Source organism: Giraffa tippelskirchi, chromosome 11 (genome assembly GCF_054371585.1).
Source record: "Giraffa tippelskirchi isolate mGirTip1 chromosome 11, T2T-mGirTip1v1.2.pri, whole genome shotgun sequence".
Classification (NCBI taxonomy): domain Eukaryota; kingdom Metazoa; phylum Chordata; class Mammalia; order Artiodactyla; family Giraffidae; genus Giraffa; species Giraffa tippelskirchi.
In genome coordinates this window covers 18,114,394-18,135,537 of record NC_137285.1, presented here as the reverse complement: position 1 = coordinate 18,135,537, position 21,144 = coordinate 18,114,394, and the positions used below count along the sequence as shown (strand labels likewise).

Below are 21,144 nucleotides of genomic sequence, written 5' to 3'. Positions count from 1 at the left end.
TTAGAGATGAACCTCATTTTTCCAAGGCTAAAATCGAGATAGGTCAGTTAATTGGTCCAGGCTCCAGCCTACCTGTTTCCAGCAGACAGCCTCAATAAGTACTCAGCCTGAGAATTCTGGGCTGAGGGAGAAGACTGTTTTGAACCTTTTCTCCCTCCCCTCTGTCCAACTCTGTCCATCACTGAAACTAGAGAATATGGTTCCAGAGGGTGAGAATGAAGTAGAACGGTGTTTATGTCTCCTTCCATACCAGCCACCCTTCCTCACAAGTCTAAGGTGGACTTCTGAACACCAGCAGGTTGAATCTGCAACTGAAGCTGAATAAATCAGGCATAGGTGGGAAGTTATTTGTACTAGACCAACCCTGGTTAGAAGATGATTCACAATACCCAGGCTCAGGATTAGCAGTGAACCAGTTTGCCCCTTGATGGGTGCTTTTACAAAGAAACTATAACTTTTTGGTCTGATATGGAGCTTAAGGGAAAGATCTGAGCAAGGACTTGGGACTTGAATTGTGCATAACTCTGAGCTTTTGGGGCTTCCTTGGTGGCTCAGTGGCAAAGAACCCACCTGAAATGCAAGAAACGCGGGTTCGCTCCCTGGGTCAGGAAGATCCCCTGGAGAAGGAAATGTAAACCCACTCCAGTATTCTTACCTGGAGAACTCCATGGACAGAGGAGGCTAACAGGCTACAATAGGGAAAGGGGGTCGCAAAAGAGTCGGACACGACTTAATGACTAAAACAACAACAACTGGGCTTTTCCCTGTAAGAGTTCTGTGCTATCAAACCCTTAGAGCCACAGGTGACCCTGAGGAGCAGAGAAAGGAGACAAAGTTTTTACTAAAGTTTAGATTCTGTGCCGGAGAAGGCAATGGCACCCCATTCCAGTACTCTTGCCTGGAAAATCCCGTGGATGGAGGAGCCTGGTAGGCTCCAGTCCATGGGGTCGCTAGGAGTCAGACACGACTGAGCGACTTCACTTTCACTTTTCACTGTCATGCACTGGAGAAGGAAATGGCAACCCACTCCAGTATTCTTGCTTGGAGAATCCCAGGGACGGGAGAGCCTGGTGGGTTGCCATCTATGGGGTCTCACAGAGTCGGACATGACTGAAGAGACTTAGCAGCAGCAGCAGCAGATTCTGTGCACCTGGGCTTCTGAGAGCCCATTTCATCCACTTCAGTGGCCTCAAGAGCAGAAAAATGACAGAATGAGGCTGACAAACTCCTGCTGACAGTTACATCTCCTTTCCTAGAAGAAAGAAGAGGAAAATAAGAAACAAGTGGCAACGCTTCCCAGATTTAGAAAGTAAAAAGCAACCAGTAGGGAATCTGAGATGGTTTGGTGACCAGGAACTTGGGGTCTGTGCCTGAGCCCCACTCCATCTGGAATCACTCTTGGAGGCTTAACCGAGGGGGGCCGAATGGTCTGGGGCTGCCAGAGTGCCACCAAGCACCTCCTGTCGTGAGTTGAACTAGCAGGATAGAGAGAACAGGTGAAAGGTGAGTTCACCAAACTGGTGGGGTAAAGCAGGACATTGTGGCAAGGATCAGAAAGAAGTGGAGCACTACTGTTTTGCTTTTTACGTGTTTATTTTTGGCTGTGCTGAGTGTTCATTGCTGCATGGGCTTTCTCTAGTTGCGGTGAGCAGGAGCTACTCTAGATGCAATGTGCAGGCTTCTCATCATGGTGGTTTCTGTAGTTGCAGCTCCTGAGCTCAGGAGTTGTGACTCTCGGGCTCTAGAGCATTGGCACAGAAGCTGTGATGCACAGGCTTAGTTATGGAATCTTCCTGGACCAGGGATCAGACCTGTGTTCCGTGCATTGGAAAGTGGATTCCTTACCACCGGACTACCAGGGAAGTCCCAGTGTAGCACTACTGTTGATGGCAATGTAAAATGGAGCAGCCTCTCTGGAAAACAGTATAGAGGTTCTTAAAAAAATTAAAAATAGAACTAGCATATGATCCAGCAATCTCCTTTTGGGGATATGTCCAAAAGAATTGAAAGTGGAATCTTGCAGGGATTGGCACACCCATGTTCGCTGCAGCATTATTCACAATAGCCAAGAGGTGGAAGCAACCTAAATGTCCATCAGCAGATGAACAGGTAAAGAAAATATGGTCTATACAAACAATGGAATGTTATTCAGCCTTTAAAAAAAAATAAGGAAATTCTGGCACCTGCAACAGTGTATATGAACCTTGAGGACATTACGCTAACTGAAATAAGCCAATCGTAAAAAGACAAGTACGGCATGATTCCACTTATATGAGATATGTAAAGTAGTAAAACTCTTAGAAACAGAAAATATATGTTTTTCTGCCTCTCCCCTCCGAATGGCCAGGGGCTGGGGGGAGGGGAAAGAGGAGCAATGTTGTTCAATGGGTTAGAGGATGAAAATGGTTTAGAGACCTGTTGTCTGTCAATGTGCATATAGTTAATACTACTGTACTCTACACTTTAAAAATGGTTACAATCATAAACCATTTTACCATGCTTTTTACCACAATTTTTTTAAAAAGAGGAAGGGCACTGTAAAATCCGATTATACACGTGCCAGAGGTTAATGTACTAAGCCACTTTAGTTGTGTCTGACTCTTTGTGACCCTATGGACTGTAGCCCACCAGGCTCCTCTGTCCATTATATTCTCCAGGCAAGAATACTGGAGTGGCTTGCTGTGCCCTCCTTCAGGGGATCTTCCCGACCCAGGGATCGAACCTTCATCTCTTATGCCTCCTGCATTGGCAGGTGAGTTCTTTACCACCAGTGCCACCTGGGAAGCCAAAGGTTAGCTCAGTAACAAAACAAGGTGAAAGCTTGTCTGCTGTGTAGTGGACCCCACATGTATGGTATGGCAGGCTCACCTGTCACATCTCATCAGGTCACCTGGCCCACCCCAGAACACAGTATCTGGAAGACCCAAAGCATCATCTTCATACATATTGGCCATTTTCCATGATACCACAGATCAATTTTGTCCTTCCACTATTTTTGCAAATTTTTGTTATATACTTCAATAATAACAATAGTACTAACTAGCATTTACTGAAAACTTACACAAAGGAAAAGACATCATACATATGACAAGCAAAGTGAAAACTAACTATGGTCAGAACCACTCCTGGGGACTTCCCCGGTGGTCCAGTGGTTAAGAATCCATCTTGCAGTGCAGGGGACCCAGGTTTGATCCCTGGTCAGGGAACTAAGATCCCACATGCCATGGGGCAGCTATACCCTTGCACCATAACTAGAGAAGCCTGTGCCCCACAAGGAAGACCTAGCACAACCAAAAAAACTCAAACCCAAGCAAGAAAACACCCCTGAAAGTCTCTTCAATTACCAACAAAGTGTAAAATATATGACTTAATGTAAACAACCCTCCTATACAGTATTTCTCAGGCAAACTAAAGCATAAGAATTATTGTAGTAGCTCAGAGGAAAGACCAAAAGGAAACTTTGTATGCAGATATCTGGGCATTCTGCCTTTCAGATAACTGAAATATTCCCAATGGGGAAGGAGAGTGGAGGTGAGTGAAAAATTCCTGCTGACTTGCAGGTTTTTCTTGATTCTCTTTTAATATTAAGATTCTATCAAAAGCCTGACAGTCGAGAAATTGTCATCAGCCAAGTTCCCTGCAGTGCCAGACCCCATGGCAATGCTGACTTCCGCTTTCTTCAAGCAGCATTCTCAGTCTGAAATTGGGGGTGGGACCTGACTGTTACACAAAGATGAATTCTCTACAGTGCAAACCAGACAGTCTATGTACAGACACCTGCAGTGTAAAATTTGGCAGCTTTAAATGAAATCTCATCAATTTTGGAAGCAGAGGAAAAAACAAACAGAGCTAAGTGTTTTGGAAAGAGAGAAAGTGGAATCCTCATCTTTGATTTTATCTGAGAAACCTAACATTGGTTAGGTCTGAGGAGGCCTTACAGATAGCTGGGAAGAGAAGAGAAGCGAAAAGCAAAGGATAAAAGGAAAGATATTCCCATCTGAATGCAGAGTTCCAAAGAATAGCAAGGAGAGATTAAAAAAAGCCTTCCTCAGCGATCAATGCAAAGAAATAGAGGAAAACAACAGATTGGGAAAGACTAGAGATCTCTTCAAGAAAATTAGAGATACCAAAGGAACATTTCATGCAAAGATAGGCACGATAAAGGGCAGAAATGGTATGGACCTAACAGAAGCAGAAGATACTAAGAAGAGGTGGCAAGAATACACAGAAGAACTGTACAAAAAAGATCTTCACGACCCAGATAATCACGATGGTGTGATCACTCACCTAGAGCCAGACATCTGGAATGTGAAGTCAAGTGGGCCTTAGAAAGCATCACTACGAACAAAGCTAGTGGAGGTGATGGAATTCCAGTTGAGCTATTTCAAATCCTGAAAGATGATGCTGTGAAAGTGCTGCACTCAATATGCCAGCAAATTTGGAAAACTCAGCAGTGGCCACAGGACTGGAAAAGGTCAGTTTTCATTCCAATCCCAAAGAAAGGCAATGCTAAAGAATGCTCAACCTACCGCACAATTGCACTCATCTCACATGCTAGTAAAGTAATGCTCAAAATTCTCCAAGCCCGGCTTCAGCAATGCATGAACCATGAACTTCCAGATATTCAAGCTGGTTTTAGAAAAGGCAGAGGAACCAGAGATCAAATTGCCAATATCCGCTGGATCACCAAAAAAGCAAGAGAGTTCCAGAAAAACATCTATTTCTGCTTTATTGACTGTGCCAAAGCCTTTGACTGTGTGGATCACAATAAACTGTGGAAAATTCTGAAAGAGATGGGAATACCAGACCATCTGACCTGTCTCTTGAGAAACCTGTATGCAGGTCAGGAAGCAACAGTTAGAACTGGACATGGAACAACAGACTGGTTCCAAATAGGAAAAGGAGTACGGTCAAGGCTGTATATTGTCACCCTGCTTATTTAACTTCTATGCAGAGTACATCATGAGAAACGCTGGGCTGGAAGAAACACAAGCTGGAATCAAGATTGCCGGGAGAAATATCAATAACCTCAGATATGCGGATGACACCACCCTTATGGCAGAAAGTGAAGAAGAACTAAAGAGCCTCTTGATGAAGGTGAAAGTGGAGAGTGAAAAAGTTGGCTTAAAGCTCAACGTTCAGAAAACTAAGTTCATGGCATCTGGTCCCATCACTTCATGGGAAATAGATGGGGAAACAGTGGAAACAGTGTCAGACTTTACTTTTTTGGGCTCCAGAATCACTGCTGATGGTTGACTGCAGCCATGAAATTAAAAGACGCTTACTCCTTGGAAGGAAGGTTATGGCCAACCTAGATAGCATATTGAAAAGCAGAGACATTACTTTGCCAACAAAAGTCTGTCTAGTCAAGGCTATGGTTTTTCCAGTGGTCATGTATGGATGTGAGAGTTGGACGCTGAAGAAAGCTGAATGCCACAGAATTGATGCTTTTGAACTGTGGTGTTGGAGAAGACTCTTGAGAGTCCCTTGGACTGCAACGAGATCCAACCAGTCCATCCTAAAGAAGATCAGTCCTGGGTGTTCATTGGAAGGACTGATGTTGAAGCTGAAATTCCAATACTTTGGCCTCCTCATGCGAAGAGTTGACTCATTGGAAAAGACCCTGATGCTGGGTAGGATTGGGGGCAGGAGGCGAAGGGGACGATAGGGGATGAGATGGTTGGATAGCATCACTGACTCGATGGACATGGGTTTGGGTAAACTCCGGGAGTTGGTGATGGACAGGGAGGCCTGACGTGCTGCAATTCATGGGGTCACAAAGAGTCGGACACGACTGAGCGACTGAACTGAACCGAACTGACATAAGAAACAGCTCCATAATGGTGAGTAAAAGAAAGCCAGATGCAGGACATGCACAGAATTGGTGAGGTTTATGTACAAGCTAAAAAATGCAAGATAGTACAGTTTGCAAAATTGTTTGGGGATCTGTATGTCTGTAGTCAAAAATATAAAAATATGCATGAGAATGACAAACTTCAAGTTCAGGGTGGAGGTTATCCCTGGGAAATGAAGGCAGAGAATGAGTTCAAAGAGCTCACAAAGAACGCCCATGGTACAGATCATGCATGTATTTCTTACACTGGATGGTGGGTATATATTATATGATTACTGTACTTTTTTATATGTTGGGCATGAGTCTTACTTAAAGGGGGAGAAGGGAAATGGAGCCTCTATATACTCAATTGTGTTACTGATTCAGTTATGTTTGTTGTTATGTGATTAAGCTAGAGGTTTTGTTTTAAAAGGGCTAGGTCTTAAAGTGCACCTAAGATAAAGGTGTGTCTGTCTACCATCTATAGCAGGCCCTGTGCTCTGCTTTTCACATGTCTTCTCTCATTTAACCCTCAGGAAAGCTACATGAGGTGGATTCTGTTATCCACATTTGACCAGTGAGGAATTAGGGACATGGATTAAGTATTCTAAGAGCATACCTTTATTACCAGGTGGCTCCAACTCCCAGAATTTATTTCCCCACCATTTCCAAAAGATGGTATTTTAAAGACATGTGATAACATCAAATCATGTAGCTAGAAGAACAAGGCAAATCACAAGTTAAAATATCCTGGAGGAGTTCTCTGGTAATCCAGTGGTTGGGTCTCTGCACTTCCAATGCAGAGGGCACAGGTTCAATCCCTGGTTGGGGAATTAAGGTCCCGCATGCCACCAGTGTGGCCTGAAAAAGAAAAAAAAAAAAAATCCCTAATGTCTGATGTGTACAAAGTACCCTCTGAGAGAGTCATTAGTCTGACCTCTAACACTAAGCCCTTTCCCTTCGCTCCCCACCCCACACTCTTTTGTAATTGACATTCATTTGCCTGCAATCAGGTATCTTTCAATCCTAGTGCCCACGGGCCCCCGATCTTGGGGGACTGGAAGGGCTAGACCTAACTTTTCTTAGATTTCCACTGACTTCTCAAGTTTTTATTTTTGGTTACGAGGGGTTCCATTTGCAGGTCTTGCTTTAGATCCCTTTTTCTGTGCACATGGCTTTAGTTGGGCAATAGCGCCTTTCTCCCATTATCGTTGGTAGGGACGTGAGTAATCAAACTGTCAATTCTAAACTTCAGTGAGATAAGGTCAGCAGCTTGCTTGTGTGGTATCGGGATGGCACCCCACAGAGAAGAAATGACTCTCGGTGGCTCATGTTGTTTTGGGGCTTGTTTGCGTTGCCGTGCAGTTGTAATGGAAAACGAATAAAAATAAAAATCCTGGGGCCCATTTTGGCCAGCGCTTGGGAATCTAATCCCACTGTCCTGGCAGAGTTCCAGCTCAGGTCACTGCATTCTGCTGGCAGAAGCCGTCTTGTGCAGTTTTCAGCGGATGTAACTTTCTGCTTTGCCTGTTTCTCAGCTCCTTGTGCAGTGAATTAATTAGCCATCCCTTCCCCACCCTGGGGAGGATGTAGTTCTGCAGAATGATCTCCTCCCCTTACCTTAGTGGGCCTGATCTGGGACCAGATAATTAACCTGGTCCAGGGACCAGCCGCAGAGATATTTGCACCAGTTGAGACCCCTGTGCCTGTGTCTTTCTCTGTGTGCTTCTATGCAGTCGTTGACTCGGACTCCTGGCAGGAAAAGTTTTTTCATCTAGTTTCTTTCAAAACTCTATACGTATATTCCTTCAGTTTGTTTCGTAACACTTTGTTATGCAAATTTAAAATGTTCCTTTATCTGAAGTACTTATGAATTTATCTCCCTTCCACACATTTATGCTTTTGTTGCTTCTTTTAATTGTTTTCCTTTTTTTTTCCCCACCGCTTAACTCTCTTTCCTATACAAAATTGATTGCATTTCATGGTGTGAGGAATAGCTCCAGTCTAACTCTTCTCCATACACATAATCTTCTATTCCCACCACACTGTTTATTGAATGGTGATTTCTAATTGTATGACTTCTGCAAATGACTTAACCTCTCTGAGAATCAGCCATCAGTGTCTGGAAGACAGAGATGATAATGATACCTACCAGACAGGCTTGTCCTGAGGATGGAGTGAGACAGCAACATCACATGCTTGGCAAATAAGGGTCTGATAAATGATGTCTTCCTTTTTGTCTCCTTTCCTTTCTTTTTATCTGTATCTGCCTATTTCTTTTTTCCAGAACCTTTGTACCTACCACCACTGAAATCAAGCCCAACTAGACCAACCCAAATGTTGTCTATCCCAGGTTTTGTATTAGGAAGGCTACTAAACAGAAAGGTTGGGGAAAGTGAGGGAGAGAGTGGTAAAAGTGCTTTTCTTGAAAAGACCCATCCTGACAACACATGCACTTTCTTTGCTTTCAAGTTACCAGGCTGCTTCTGCAGCCACCTCTTTCTCCGGTCAGAGAATTCTCTTAGGAGGCTGTTCTTCTGAGGCCTCAAAATCCCCACCTCTTCCCTGCCATGTCAGATCTTTGGGGGCAGAGGGGGAGGAATCTTATTTCTGAGGCCAAAACTCTATGTGTGGGTGGTTTTATTTGGTGGGTGGGATGGAGGTAGGAGTTGGCCATGGGTTTTCTGCATTCCAGGAAGAGGGAGGACTCTGCTTTCCTCTGATGAGTCATGAAGAGAAACGTCTGATGTTTGCAAACAACTCGGGCCAAGCGTCTGCTTTCTTCTACTCCACCCAGCCCCCATCAAGCAGATTGGACCCACCTGAGAAGTTTCACATGTTAAGCTGGATGACTAGAGCAGGTATCCTGTGTCCTACCACCCTTGGAGATGGCAAGCAGCTAAGAGAATGGGAGGCGGTTGTCTTTAGCTCTGGACTCCAGCAAGTGAGACACGAGACAGGACCTTACAATGGGTGTATCAGTCTCCAAACCAGGACAAGATCTGAGTGGTGCCGGAGGACTAAGGAACTGACAGGGCTGTCCTCAGGGCCCCCATGAGAGCACTTGACAGGTGGGCTGTTAACTCCATCTCACAGAGGGGTGGCAGGTTGAGAGGAGCCCCAGGTGGGAGAGAGGAGCCAAGGGATTGTGGAAAAGAAGGCAAGGCCTAGGAAGTGAGGGGAAGTCTTACAAGTGAGAGAAGCCGAGAGCTTCTCCTTTTAGGGGAAGATGAAGGCTGGGCAGGCTGCAGAGGGACCGGAGATGTAGGGGTGTGCGGGAGAGGACCATTGCCTTGGCCTCAGCAGGCTGCTGGAGCCAGCTGGGGCCATGATGCACCGTCCTAGATGGAGTGGATCAGGCTCGTCAGACATGCTTCCCTCCGGATACTCGGTGTCCCCCTCACTTCCCCTCTCCCAAATCAGAAGAGAATCACAAGGTGACTTGGGAGGGTGGCCAGCCTCCTGAGAGCTTTTGTGAACTATCAGGTAACTCCAGTGGGATCACAGTAGGAGACCTAAACATGCCTCTACCACCTCCATGTCCTCCCCCCTTTTTTTACCTATTGTGAGACATCCAGGGAGTGAGCTGGTCAGCTTGGGAACAGAGATCCTGTTCTAGGAATTTGTCCACTGCAACCCTATCTGCTGCATTCACAGTCCTTGAATCCCTGCCCAACGGAAACTCTACCTGCTCACTGTGCTACCACTACTGCTAGAGCAACGCCCTGGCGCCCCGGCGGGGAAGGCAGAACTGGAGCAACTCATCATTTAAAATTAAAAATTGCATTTAATCACCGTTCATTTTTCTACCAGGCTCAGGAGGCCCTGTCATCTCTGCATTTTAGGTGTTTTGCTGTTTAAGGTCTGAGCACGTTGTGGGGCGGGGCGGGGCAGGGTGGGGTAGGGTGGGTGGGGGTTGAGGAAGGAGAGCAGTGGAGGAGAACTTTTGAAATCTTTCCATAAAAATCAAAGAACAAACCGACTGGAGGGAAAAATAGCTGCTATATTTAAACTACATTATCCCATCAGGGAGCTATGGTTTTGAAAACCATTCCACAGTACTTTGGCACTGTGCTGTATGGGTTTCTTTTCCTTAATTTTTTTTTTTTTTCAAATGGCAACTTTTTTTTTTCCCCAGAGCAGTAAAAGCAAAGGAAGTGAAGGGCCTCGTTAATTGATGTGGTAGATGGACGTGTACTGAGCACTTGCCATAGCGCCTCCACACTGCACTAGGCATTGGGCACACAAGGGACCCTCAAAGTCCTTAAGGCAGGTAAACGTCATGAGTTCATTCATCACTGTGGATGCGTGCTTAGTTGCTCAGTTGTATCCGACTCTGCAACTGCATGGACTGTAGCCCGCCAGGCTCCTCTGTCCACGGGATCCTACAGCCAAGAATACTGGAGTGGGTAGCCATTTCCTCCTCCAGGGAATCTTCCCGACCCAGGGATCTCCTGTATTCCAGGCGGATCCTTTACCATCTGAGTTACCAGGCAAGCCCAATCACTGTGCATATATATCCCTTTTTTTTCTTTTTGGCCATGCCATGGCTTATGGAATCTTAGTCCCCCAGCTGGAGATCAAACCTGTGCCCCTGCAGTAGAAGCATGGAATCCCAACCACTGGACCTCCAGGGAAGTCTTTGTGCATATATCCTAAATGCATATGATCCCTGCTCTCCTGGAGTTTATAATCAGATGAATAAATGCTAGTGATAAGTGCCATAAGAGTACTATTCATGTGTGTTTGTCCCCTTTGCTTTTCTTTCTGCCCCAGATGCTGTTCTTCTCAGCTCTGAATATGCAAATAGATGTAATATTAATAATTCATGGCTCACTTCTCAGAGAGAGGGTCACCCCACCCACCACACTTGTCATTCTCAGATGACAAGTCCCAGTTAAATGTCAAAGTGAGATAGCTGGGTTTAGAGATCTGGACATACAAATGGACAGCAATATTTTGGTGAGGTTTAAACCAGTGGACCTATAGCAAGATTCAGGTGGGGAAGAATGCTAAGTACTCAATCACAGAACACTGCACATCTCAGGTTGAGTGGGAGAGGGGGAAGTGCATGAAAAGAGGACTGAAAAGGATCAGCCAGAGATATAGGAAGTAAACCTAAGTTACTATAGTAGAGTTGAGTGATCCTCGAGGGACACAGAAGAAGGCACAACTAATATTCTAGGTGATGAGGTTGGAGGTGATGGAGAGGATCCTTATCAGGGAAGCCCGCCCCAATGGGGTGGGATCTGAGCCTTCATCTTGGTGTTCACCAGGCATACCCAAGCAGCAGGAACAGCCTGAGCAAAGGTTCGGAGGAGCAGATAATGGTCCAGTGTGACAGGAGCTTAGAATTGGAGGGGAGGTTGTGGTGGACATAGGGCAGATGAAACTGAAAGGTACCATGGAAGAATACAAGGTGTCTCCAAACAAGATTTCCAGTGCTCCGTGCTCTTTACCTCCGATTCCTCCCAACCTGTTAGATCTTTGACTTTTTTCAGTGAAGTAGACATCTTTTGTTTTGCTAGCCCAACATCTGTTCCTCTCCTTCTGGTAATAGCACCAAGACCTCCCTCTGGGCTATTGTTTTTCAGGGTATGGGTCCTGAACTTGCAGCATCTACATCACCTGGGAACTTGTTAGAAATGCAAATTGTTGGTCTCCATCCCAGACCTAATGACTGAGAATTCTGGAGCACATCACCGCCCTTGCCCCCCACACACCCCCACCCCCGCTGATACACACCAAAGCTTGAAAACCACAGCCTTGAGGACCCACTTCTCCCCCAATCTCTGTCCGTGTAGTTCAGATGGAGCTGTCCACAGTCCCTGCTTCCAGGGGTGGACACGTGACCCAGAGAAACTATTAGCCCTGTCCTTCCATTGGGACTGCTAAACTTGTGGACTGTAAACTGAAGATGCTGGGGCTCATATCTGCTACCACCTGGAGAGAGCTCTCAAGACAGTAAAAAGCAAAGCAAAACAGCACAGTCAAGAGATGGAGAGAGATTTTGTTAGTTTATTTGAGCACCTGGATCAAACTGTTCTGAATTGGATCTACTTCCCAATAAGTCCTTTTTTCATAAGCATAAGCTAATCAGTTGAAGTTTTTTTGACACTTAGCCATCAAAAGAATGCTTATTAACAGGAAAGGGCCAAATTCTGGAAAAGACAGTCTGTTAAGTTTGGCAAATTCTCAGATGTTAAAGCTATAGTTTGTGGGCATGTAGAAAAAGTGGTCGCTAGGCACTGACATGTGATCAGTAACACAAGCCATGCCAAACTGGACACATTTCCCTGAAAAGATCACTAGACTGTGGACTGTTGTAGAAAATTTACATAGATCTTAGCAACACATTTGACAGAGTCCTCTCCTCAAGTCCTTATGGACCAGAAAGGTGGGCTAGATAATAATACAGTGGACTAACACCCCATACATCCCATAATTACCTTGAGAGACTTTATGTATGGTCAGGCTGCTCACGATTTCTGTTCTCTTGCTCTTTGCACATCTCCTGTCCAACAAGCACCACCTTCACCTAAACCCTACGCACAGGACTGACCTTCCTATGTAGTTGCCCAAGCCCCCAGCCTGTGCTGGCTTATCAAAGGGATGGTGAAGAGCATGTCCCTCTGCTGGTTTCCTTGGTGACTAATAAGTCAACCTGACATCAATCTCCCATTCCCCTCGGGAGCGAAGACTGCCACCACGTCCTGCCAACCATCTATGGCACACAGCGAGGGTGTTGCTCTAGGACCTTGCTTCAGATGTGTAAGCTCCCCCATCCATTAAACCACAGATGTCTCTGTTGCTGACTCTGGGCTCTTTCTTTGGTTGTAAAGCTGGGCAACTGCAGGCCTTGTAAGCCCATGGAGGGCTGCTTAACAATTTCCATAACATAGAATGTAATAGCGCAGGCGATTTTGCCTGGCATTTCACTCCATGAGCTTGTGTTCCAGAGTCACTAAGAGACAGCAGATGTAACAAAGTTGGATGGCTTTAATTCCCACTTACCTTTCAGTGTAAACACCTTAGTGTACCAGTTTTGATCTAATATGTAAACATGTATTTTTCATATGTCATGATCCTCAAGTCAAGCTGACTACATCAGGTGTTCAACCAAAAGAATGATCTGTATAATAACATGTTACGCAAAATAAGGAGGCAAGAGAGTGTGTTATAAGATTTTCAGTTTCCTGATTTTGGAACCTGCAGTAAAGTTGATTTGCAGCAGTTGACAGAAGCCATGCTTATCAAAGTTGTGTCTAACCTAAGTTGGGGCATACAGCTAAAACATCCCTTGAAGATGAAGACTCCAAAGACCACAGTGGATTGCAAAGATGAGCTAAAGTGAACAGGAAAACATTCCATTACAGTCAGAGTTCAGTGCCTGGGTTAAAAATGATCAACAGTGCAAGTAGATGATGGGAAGATTAAATGACTGCAGTTTATGTACACAGGACTCATTTTTGAATTGATTGTTCACACAAATCAACAATGTGCAGCAGAAAGCATGGAAACAAAGGTGGACAGTGATAACTCCATTGCGAGATCCTGTCTTCAGTGCTGGGTGTCTCCATGACAGGACGATGAGGATGCTGAGGGGTTGCAGACTCCTGCTATACACATCACAGCTCAGAGATTGAGCAGTTCTTTTTAACTGAGAGAAGAGACTCACAGAGCACGATAAATACCTTGAAATACTGGAAGGGATCTCATACAGAGGAGAGTTAAACTTATTCACAGTTACTCCAGAGGGTTAAACAAGAGCCGATGTATAGAAGTTGTTAGTGGGAGGTGGATTCAGCCCAGAATGAAACTGCTTTAATGATTCAGTTCAGTTCAGTTCAGTCGCTCAGTCGTGTCCGACTCTTTGCGACCCCATGAACTGCAGCACGCCATGCCTCCCTGTCCATCACCAACTCCCGGAGTCCACCCAAACCCATGTCCATCGAGTCAGTGATGCCATCCAACCATCTCATCCTCTGTCATCCCCTTCTCCTCCCGCCCCCAATCCTACCCAGCATTAGGGTCTTTTCCAATGAGTCAACCCTTCGCATGAGGTGGCCAAAGTATTGGAGTTTCAGCTTCAACATCAGACCTTCCAATGAACACCCAGGATTGATCTCTTTTAGGATGGATTGACTAGATCTCCCTGCAGTCCAAGGGACTCTCAAGAGTCTCCTCCAACACCACAATTCAAAAGCATCAATTCTTCGGCGCTCAGCTTTCTTCAGCGTCCAACTCTCACATCCATACATGACCACTGGAAAAACCATAGCCTTGACTAGACGGACTTTTGTTGGCAAAGTAATGTCTCTGCTTTTCAATATGCTATCTAGGTTGGCCATAACCTTCCTTCCAAGGAGTAAGCGTCTTTTAATTTCATGGCTGCAGTCACCATCAGCAGTGATTCTGGAGCCCAAAAAAATAAAGTCTGACACTGTTTCCACTGTTTCCCCATCTATTTCCCATGAAGTAATGGGACCAGATGCCATGATCTTAGTTTTCTGAACGTTGAGCTTTAAGCCAACTTTTTCACTCTCCACTTTCACCTTCATCAAGAGGCTCTTTAGTTCTTCTTCACTTTCTGCCATAAGGGTGGTGTCATCCGCATATCTGAGGTTATTGATATTTCTCCCGGCAATCTTGATTCCAGCTTGTGTTTCTTCCAGCCCAGCATTTCTCATGATGTACTCTGCATAGAAGTTAAATAAGCAGGGTGACAATATACAGCCTTGACCATACTCCTTTTCCTATTTGGAACCAGTCTGTTGTTCCATGTCCAGTTGTAACTGTTGCTTCCTGACCTGCATACAGGTTTCTCAAGAGGCAGGTCAGGTGGTCTGGTATTCCCATCTCTTTCAGAATTTTCCACAGTTTATTGTGATCCACACAGTCAAAGGCTTTGGCATAGTCAATAAAGCAGAAATAGATGTTTTTCTGGAACACTCTTGCTTTTTTGGTGATCCAGCGGATATTGGCAATTTGATCTCTGGTTCCTCTGACTTTTCTAAAACCAGCTTGAATATCTGGAAGTTCACGATTCACGCATTGCTGAAGCCTGGCTTGGAGAATTTTGAGCATTACTTTACTAGCATGTGAGATGAGTGCAATTGTGCGGTAGGTTGAGCATTCTTTAGCATTGCCTTTCTTTGGGATTGGAACGAAAACTGACCTTTTCCAGTCCTGTGGCCACTGCTGAGTTTTCCAAATTTGCTGGCATATTGAGTGCAGCACTTTCACAGCATCATCTTTCAGGATTTGAAATAGCTCAACTGGAATTCCATCACCTCCACTAGCTTTGTTCATAGTGATGCTTTCTAAGGCCCACTTGACTTCACATTCCAGGATGTCTGGCTCTAGGTGAGTGATCACAGCATCGTGCTTATCTGGGTCGTGAAGATCTTTTTTGTACAGTTCTTCTGTGTATTCTTGCCACCTCTTCTTAGTATCTTCTGCTTCTGTTAGGTCCATACCATTTCTGTCCTTTATCGAGCCTATCTTTGCATGAAATGTTCCTTTGGTATCTCTAATTTTCTTGAAGAGATCTCTAGTCTTTCCCAATCTGTTGTTTTCCTCTATTTCTTTGCATTGATCTCTGAGGAAGGCTTTCTTATCTCTCCTTGCTATTCTTTGGAACTCTGCATTCAGATGGGAATATCTTTCCTTTTCTCCTTTGCTTTTCACTTCTTTTCTCTTCCCAGCTATCTGTAAGGCCTCCTCAGACAGCCATTTTGCTTTTTTGCATTTCCTTTCCATGGGGATTCTCCTGATCCCTGTCTCCTGTACAATGTCACGAACCTCTGTCCATAGTTCATCAGGTACTCTGTCTATCAGGTCTAGACCCTTAAATCTATTTGTCACTTCCACAGTATACTCATAAGGGATTTGATCTAGGTCATACCTGAATGGTCTAGTGGTTTTCCCTACTTTCTTCAATTTAAGTCTGAATTTGGCAATAAGCAGTTCATGATCCGAGCCACAGTCTGCTCCCGGTCTTGTTTTTGCTGACTGTATAGAGCTTCTCCATCTTTGGCTGCAAAGAATATAATCAATCTGATTTCGGTGTTGACCATCTGGTGATGTCCACGTGTAGAGTCTTCTCTTGTGTTGTTGGAATAGGGTGTTTGCTATTACCAGTGCATTCTCGTGGCAAAACTCTATTAGCCTTTGCCCTGCTTCATTCTGTACTCCAAGGCCAAACTTGCCTGTTACGCCAGGTGTTTCTTGACTTCCTACTTTTGCATTCCAGTCCCCTATAATGAAAAGGACATCTTTTTTGGGTGTTAGTTCTAGAAGGTCTTGTAGGTCTTCATAGAACCGTTCAACTTCAGCTTCTTCGGCGTTACTGGTCGGGGCATAGACTTGGATTACCGTGATCTTTAATGATTAGAGCTGTCCAAATATGGAACAGACTGCCTTTTACCATCTCCATTGTCTTATGGGAGGGTTGTAGAGCGTTGGGAAGTTGGTATGTCATTTTTTTCTACTGGGCCTTTTCTGTCTACCTAGTTTTTTTCCCCTTCTTCTTAATAATTTATTTATTTCGCTGTGCCAGGTCTTAGTTGCAGCAGATCCCAGGGTCGGGAAGATCCCCTGGAGAAGGAAATGACCACCCACTCCACTATTCTTTCCTAGAGAATCCCATGGACAGAGGAGCCAGGGGTACTGTCTACAGGGTCCCAAAGAGTCGGACACAACTGAAGAGACTTAGGATACACACATGTGGGATCTAGTTCCTCAACCAGGAATCGAGCCTGGGCCCCCTGCATTGGGAGCTTCAAGTCTTAGTCCCTGGACAACCAGGGAAGTCTCTACCTAGCTTTTTGAACCAGCCTGCCTACTACCAGCTTCCCAGGTAGCACAGTGGTAAAGAATCCACCTGCCAATGCAGGAGACACAGGAGATGCCAGTTCCATCCCTGTATTGGGAAGATACCCTGGAGTAGGAAATGGCAACCCAGTCCAGTATTCTTGCCCGGAAAATTCCATGGACAGAGGAACTTGACGGACTACAGTCCATGGGGTCGCAAGGAGTCAGACACAACTGAGCATGCATGCCTACTACCAGCTAATATCCTCCTTTATTAATTCCTTTGGGGGTCTTTGATCAAATCATGCATCTTTCTGAATCACAGTTTCTCTATTTCCTCTCCCTGCCCCCAATTGATTGAATATACCTACAGTCCTTGGTTTAAAATATATATATATATATATATATATAGTACAGTTGACCCTTGAACAACACAGGGTTTGGAGTGTCCACCCTTTATGAGGTTGAAAATCTGACTTGGCCCCCATACACAGTTCCTCCACATCCGTAGTTGCAAATCCAAGGATTCAACCAACCACATATAATGTAGTACTCCAGTATTCACTATAGGAAAAAAAGCTGAATTTATGTGGACCCACACAGTTCAAACCTGTGTCGTTCAAGGGTCAACTATTTCTAAAACCCATTCTTACTTTGCTTAACCTTATTAACAAGAAGTGTGTGTATAAAATCCATTGAGCATAAGTTGATTTCCACATAAGAGTAACTGGATCTTTCTGCCTTTGGAAGGCTATGTTTTGCTAAATTTTAGCAACCTCCAAACAACATATTTCACAGACACCAATGGGTTGAGGAACCAAGGGCATAATTGGTATGTGACATAGAAAGGGCCAAACCCAGCCTTAAAAAAGCACACTGTTTCAGTTTAAGGGAATACAGACAGTTCCTGACTCATGATGATTTGAATTATAATTTTTTGACTTTATGATGATGTGAAAGCAATACATATTCAGCAAAAACCGAATTTTGAATTTTGATCTTTTCCCAGGCCATCAATACACACTATCACCCTCTCTTAAGATGCTGGGCAGCAGCAGCTAACTGCAGCTCCCAATTAGCCATGCAGATCATGAAGAGTAAACACTGATACACTTAAAGCCATTCTGTTTTTCACTTTAAATAAATTACATGAGATATTCAATACTTTATTATAAAATAGATTTTGTGTTAGGTGATTTTGCCCAACTGTAGGCTAATGTGTGTTGAGCACATTGAAGGTAGGCTAGGCTAAGCTATGAAGCCCAGGAGTATATTACGTGTATTACATGCATTTTTGACTTATGACATTTTCAACTTAGGATAGGTATATCAGGACATAATCCCATGGTAAGTTGAGGAATATCTGTATTTCAACCTCCAGGAAATAGAAGACTTGCAAAGAACAGTCTGGTAACACTGCTGCTAAGTCACTTCAGTCGTGTCCGACTCTGTGCGACCCCATAGACAGCCCACCAGGCTCCGCCGTCCCTGGGATTCTCCAGGCAAGAACACTGGAGTGGGTTGCCATTTCCTTCTCCAGTGCATGAAAGGGAAAAGTGAAAGTGAAGCCACTCAGTCATGTCTGACTCTTAGCGACCCCATGGACTGCAGCCTACCAGGCTCCTCCGTCCATGGGATTTTCCAGGCAAGAGTACTGGAGTGGGTTGCCATTGCCTTCTACCAATGTGAATTTACACATATGCTCGTCTCTGAGAAACCAATAATGCTGCTTCACTTTGTTTTCGTTTGCTTTAAACCTAAGCTTCACAGTCATTCACATGAGGTGACAGGGCTCCCCTGGTGGTTCAGATGGTAAAGAATCTGCCTGACATGCGGAAGACCCAGGTTCTGTCCCTGGGTCAGGAAGATCCCCTGGAGAAGGGCATGACAACCCACTCCAATATCCTCACCTGGAGAATTCCATGGACAGAGAATCCTGGTGGGCTACAGTCCATGGGGTCACAAAGAGTCAGACAAAACTGAGAGACTAACACAACAGCCTATTTATTTCACTAATTGGAAACCAATAAACTTGAGTTCAGCAAAAACTTGCTGGGGCCCTCCCATGGCCCGGCCCTTTGCAAGTCACTGATAGATCAGGGATGGTGGGAACTCTGTCATTCCCTCAAACAGTAGGCATTCTATAAATGATATATACCAGGGGTCTTCTGCATCCTAATGATGGACAAGCTAGACAAGCTCCTGTTCTCATGGAGCTTACATCCTGGTAGGAGGAAACAGGCAGTAAACAGCTAAGCAGAAAACACATGAGTGGTAAGTGCTGTGAAGAAAATAGAACAATAATGTGATAGCCAGTGTGATGAGGGAGGGTAGCCCTAGCCTTTTAAGTAGTCAGTCAAGATACCTCTGAGGAGGTAACATGTAAGCTGAGATCTGAAAGATAACATGGAACAAGGAGCTCGAAATCTGGGGAACAGCATTCAGTACAAAAACCCTGATCAGGAGTCTCTCAAGAAGCAGAAGTGCTGACAACTCCAAGCAGAGACCGAGCCATGGATCCCAAGTCAAATGCTCGAGATAATTTCCAGACTGAGAAGGTTAACAATCCTCTTGCCTTTCTACCCTCACTGAGGTGAGGCACAATGGGTAAGAAGTGGACCTGGTCTGAGAAGGAAAAGAACTCCCAGCCCTCCATTAGCACATCCCCACCCTGCAGTCACCTGTTCCTCCTGGAAGAGGCTGCATTCCTGTGACCTAACCAGTTTCTACCTTGTTTCTCTTAGTGCACTGCCATACACTAGAATTTTTGTTTGTTTGGTGTAGGGTTTTGTTGGTCCTTTTCCAAGTATCAATCAAAACTGCATACCAGCCTCCACACCTTGGAAATAATTAAATGACCTGCCTGATTTTTTTCAACCGGGTAACGCACTGTGATTTGCATCTGTTAAAGGACTTTATCTTAGGTCCTGAGGCTGAGCCATCTAGGACAGCTGAGGTGATTTTTGTTCTGCTTTGGCTGGTGTGGATGGTACATCATAGCCAAACACAAAAGCGGACCACATGCTTCATCCTGCCACACAGCCCCTTAAGAAAATTGCTCTGTGATGCAAATATATTCACCTTTTGCTCCTGAACTCAACGCGAAGGGTTTGTTTCTCTGTTAAACAGTCTTATTTATTTGGCTGCACCGGGTCTTAGTTGCAGCATTCTGGATCTTTAATTGCAGCGTGGGGGAATCTAGTTCCCTGACCAGGAATGGAACCTAGGCCACATACATTGGGAGTATGGAGTCTTACTTAGCCTTTGGACAATCAAGGAAGTCCCAACAGTCTAATTTTTTTATATTAGCAAAATTCTCATTATCTTGATGCTAGTTTTTTAAAAAAATTTTAATTTACTTTTTAAACTAGAATACAGTTGATTTACAATGTTTTGGTAGTTCCAGGTGTATAGTTAAGAAATTCAGTTTTATAGCTATATTGTCAGATTCTCTCATATAGGTTATTAGACTATTGAGTTCCCTGTGCTATACAGTCTTTGTTGACGTAGGTTTTCTGCAGACCTCTACAGCAAATATCTGCGGTTTAAGAGCAGATTTTGGATTAAAGTCCCTTTTTTCTGCTACCAAGGAAAGTGGGAGTCTAGAAAATAGCCTGATCTTAATGTCCAAGCGACGCACCTTCTAGCACAACTCTCGCTTATTTAACAGTTACAGTGGTGTAATCTGTGACTTCTACGTATCAAAGGCTGTGTGAGATATTAAAGACAAAATAAAACCTTCCCCTCCCCAGAGTGGGATTCCCTCTGAGCACAGAAGGTGCTGGGGTAGGTAGGGCTGGTTATTTGCATGCGATGGAGCTCTCGGCAGGGGGTGTGGGATGCGGTGTTCCCAAACCGACAGATGAGGGATTTTGGCCGCGTGGGATGTGAACTGCGGAATTCCTCTCCTCGGTTCCTGAGAGAAGCTCTGAAGGATATGATTAGAGACGCAGAGCGCGACCCTGGGGGCGGAGGGCGAGGGAGCGAGCCACGGACACCAACCCTAGCGCGCTTCCGGAAGCTCTCAGCCGACCGAGTTCGTAGGTTCTTCGGCCTCGCCTTCCCGGTCACCCACCCCCAACCCGAGGCCGACTCCGAAAGGCAGGCAGTTCCCTGGGGGCAGCGAGTGCAGGAGGCGCACCGTGGGCCCTCTACCCTCCTGGGTTCTACGTCTGCAGGTGGCTGAGCGGGGTAGGAACCGCGATCCTCACGAGCCAAAAAGAGGCCGTGGGCTCGCGCTCCGCCGAAGAGACGGCCGCAAGGCGCAGTGCGCGGGCGCGGCGCGCTCCGGCCTCGATCCGGGTTCCTGGGGGCGGTGCGCGGGAGGGGGCGGGGCTTGCGCGGCCGCGTGGGCGCCAGTCGCGCGGGAGGGAGGGCGCCGGAGGGAGGGGGCGGGGCCGCGCCGCCAGCGCCGCGCTGGGCCCTCTTGGCCAATGAGCGGCGTCCACATGCCGCGGCGGCGGCGAGAGGGGAGGCAGCCGCGGATAAATGCTATT

General features: G+C 45.4%; 1 protein-coding gene across 16 annotated transcripts in view; it reads left to right on the top strand.

Moving 5' to 3' along the window:
• IFT81 (intraflagellar transport 81) overlaps window positions 1-12,648 on the top strand; it is a 253,133-nt gene extending 240,485 nt beyond the window's left edge. For 4 of the 16 annotated variants that reach the window (XM_081540016.1, XM_081540019.1, XM_081540015.1 and 1 more), the window contains 2 exons: window positions 8,529-8,694; window positions 9,491-9,624. In XM_081540016.1, coding sequence (XP_081396142.1) covers window positions 8,529-8,694; window positions 9,491-9,549 — 225 coding nt within the window. In that variant the 3' untranslated portion in view covers window positions 9,550-9,624. Of the gene's footprint in view, window positions 1-8,528; window positions 8,984-9,403; window positions 9,625-9,646; window positions 9,696-9,971; window positions 10,107-12,527 lie in introns of those variants that run through there. The other 12 variants (XM_081540022.1, XM_081540025.1, XM_081540013.1 and 9 more) reach the window with 8 other exon arrangements.
• The last annotated feature ends 8,496 nt before the right edge of the window (window positions 12,649-21,144 follow it).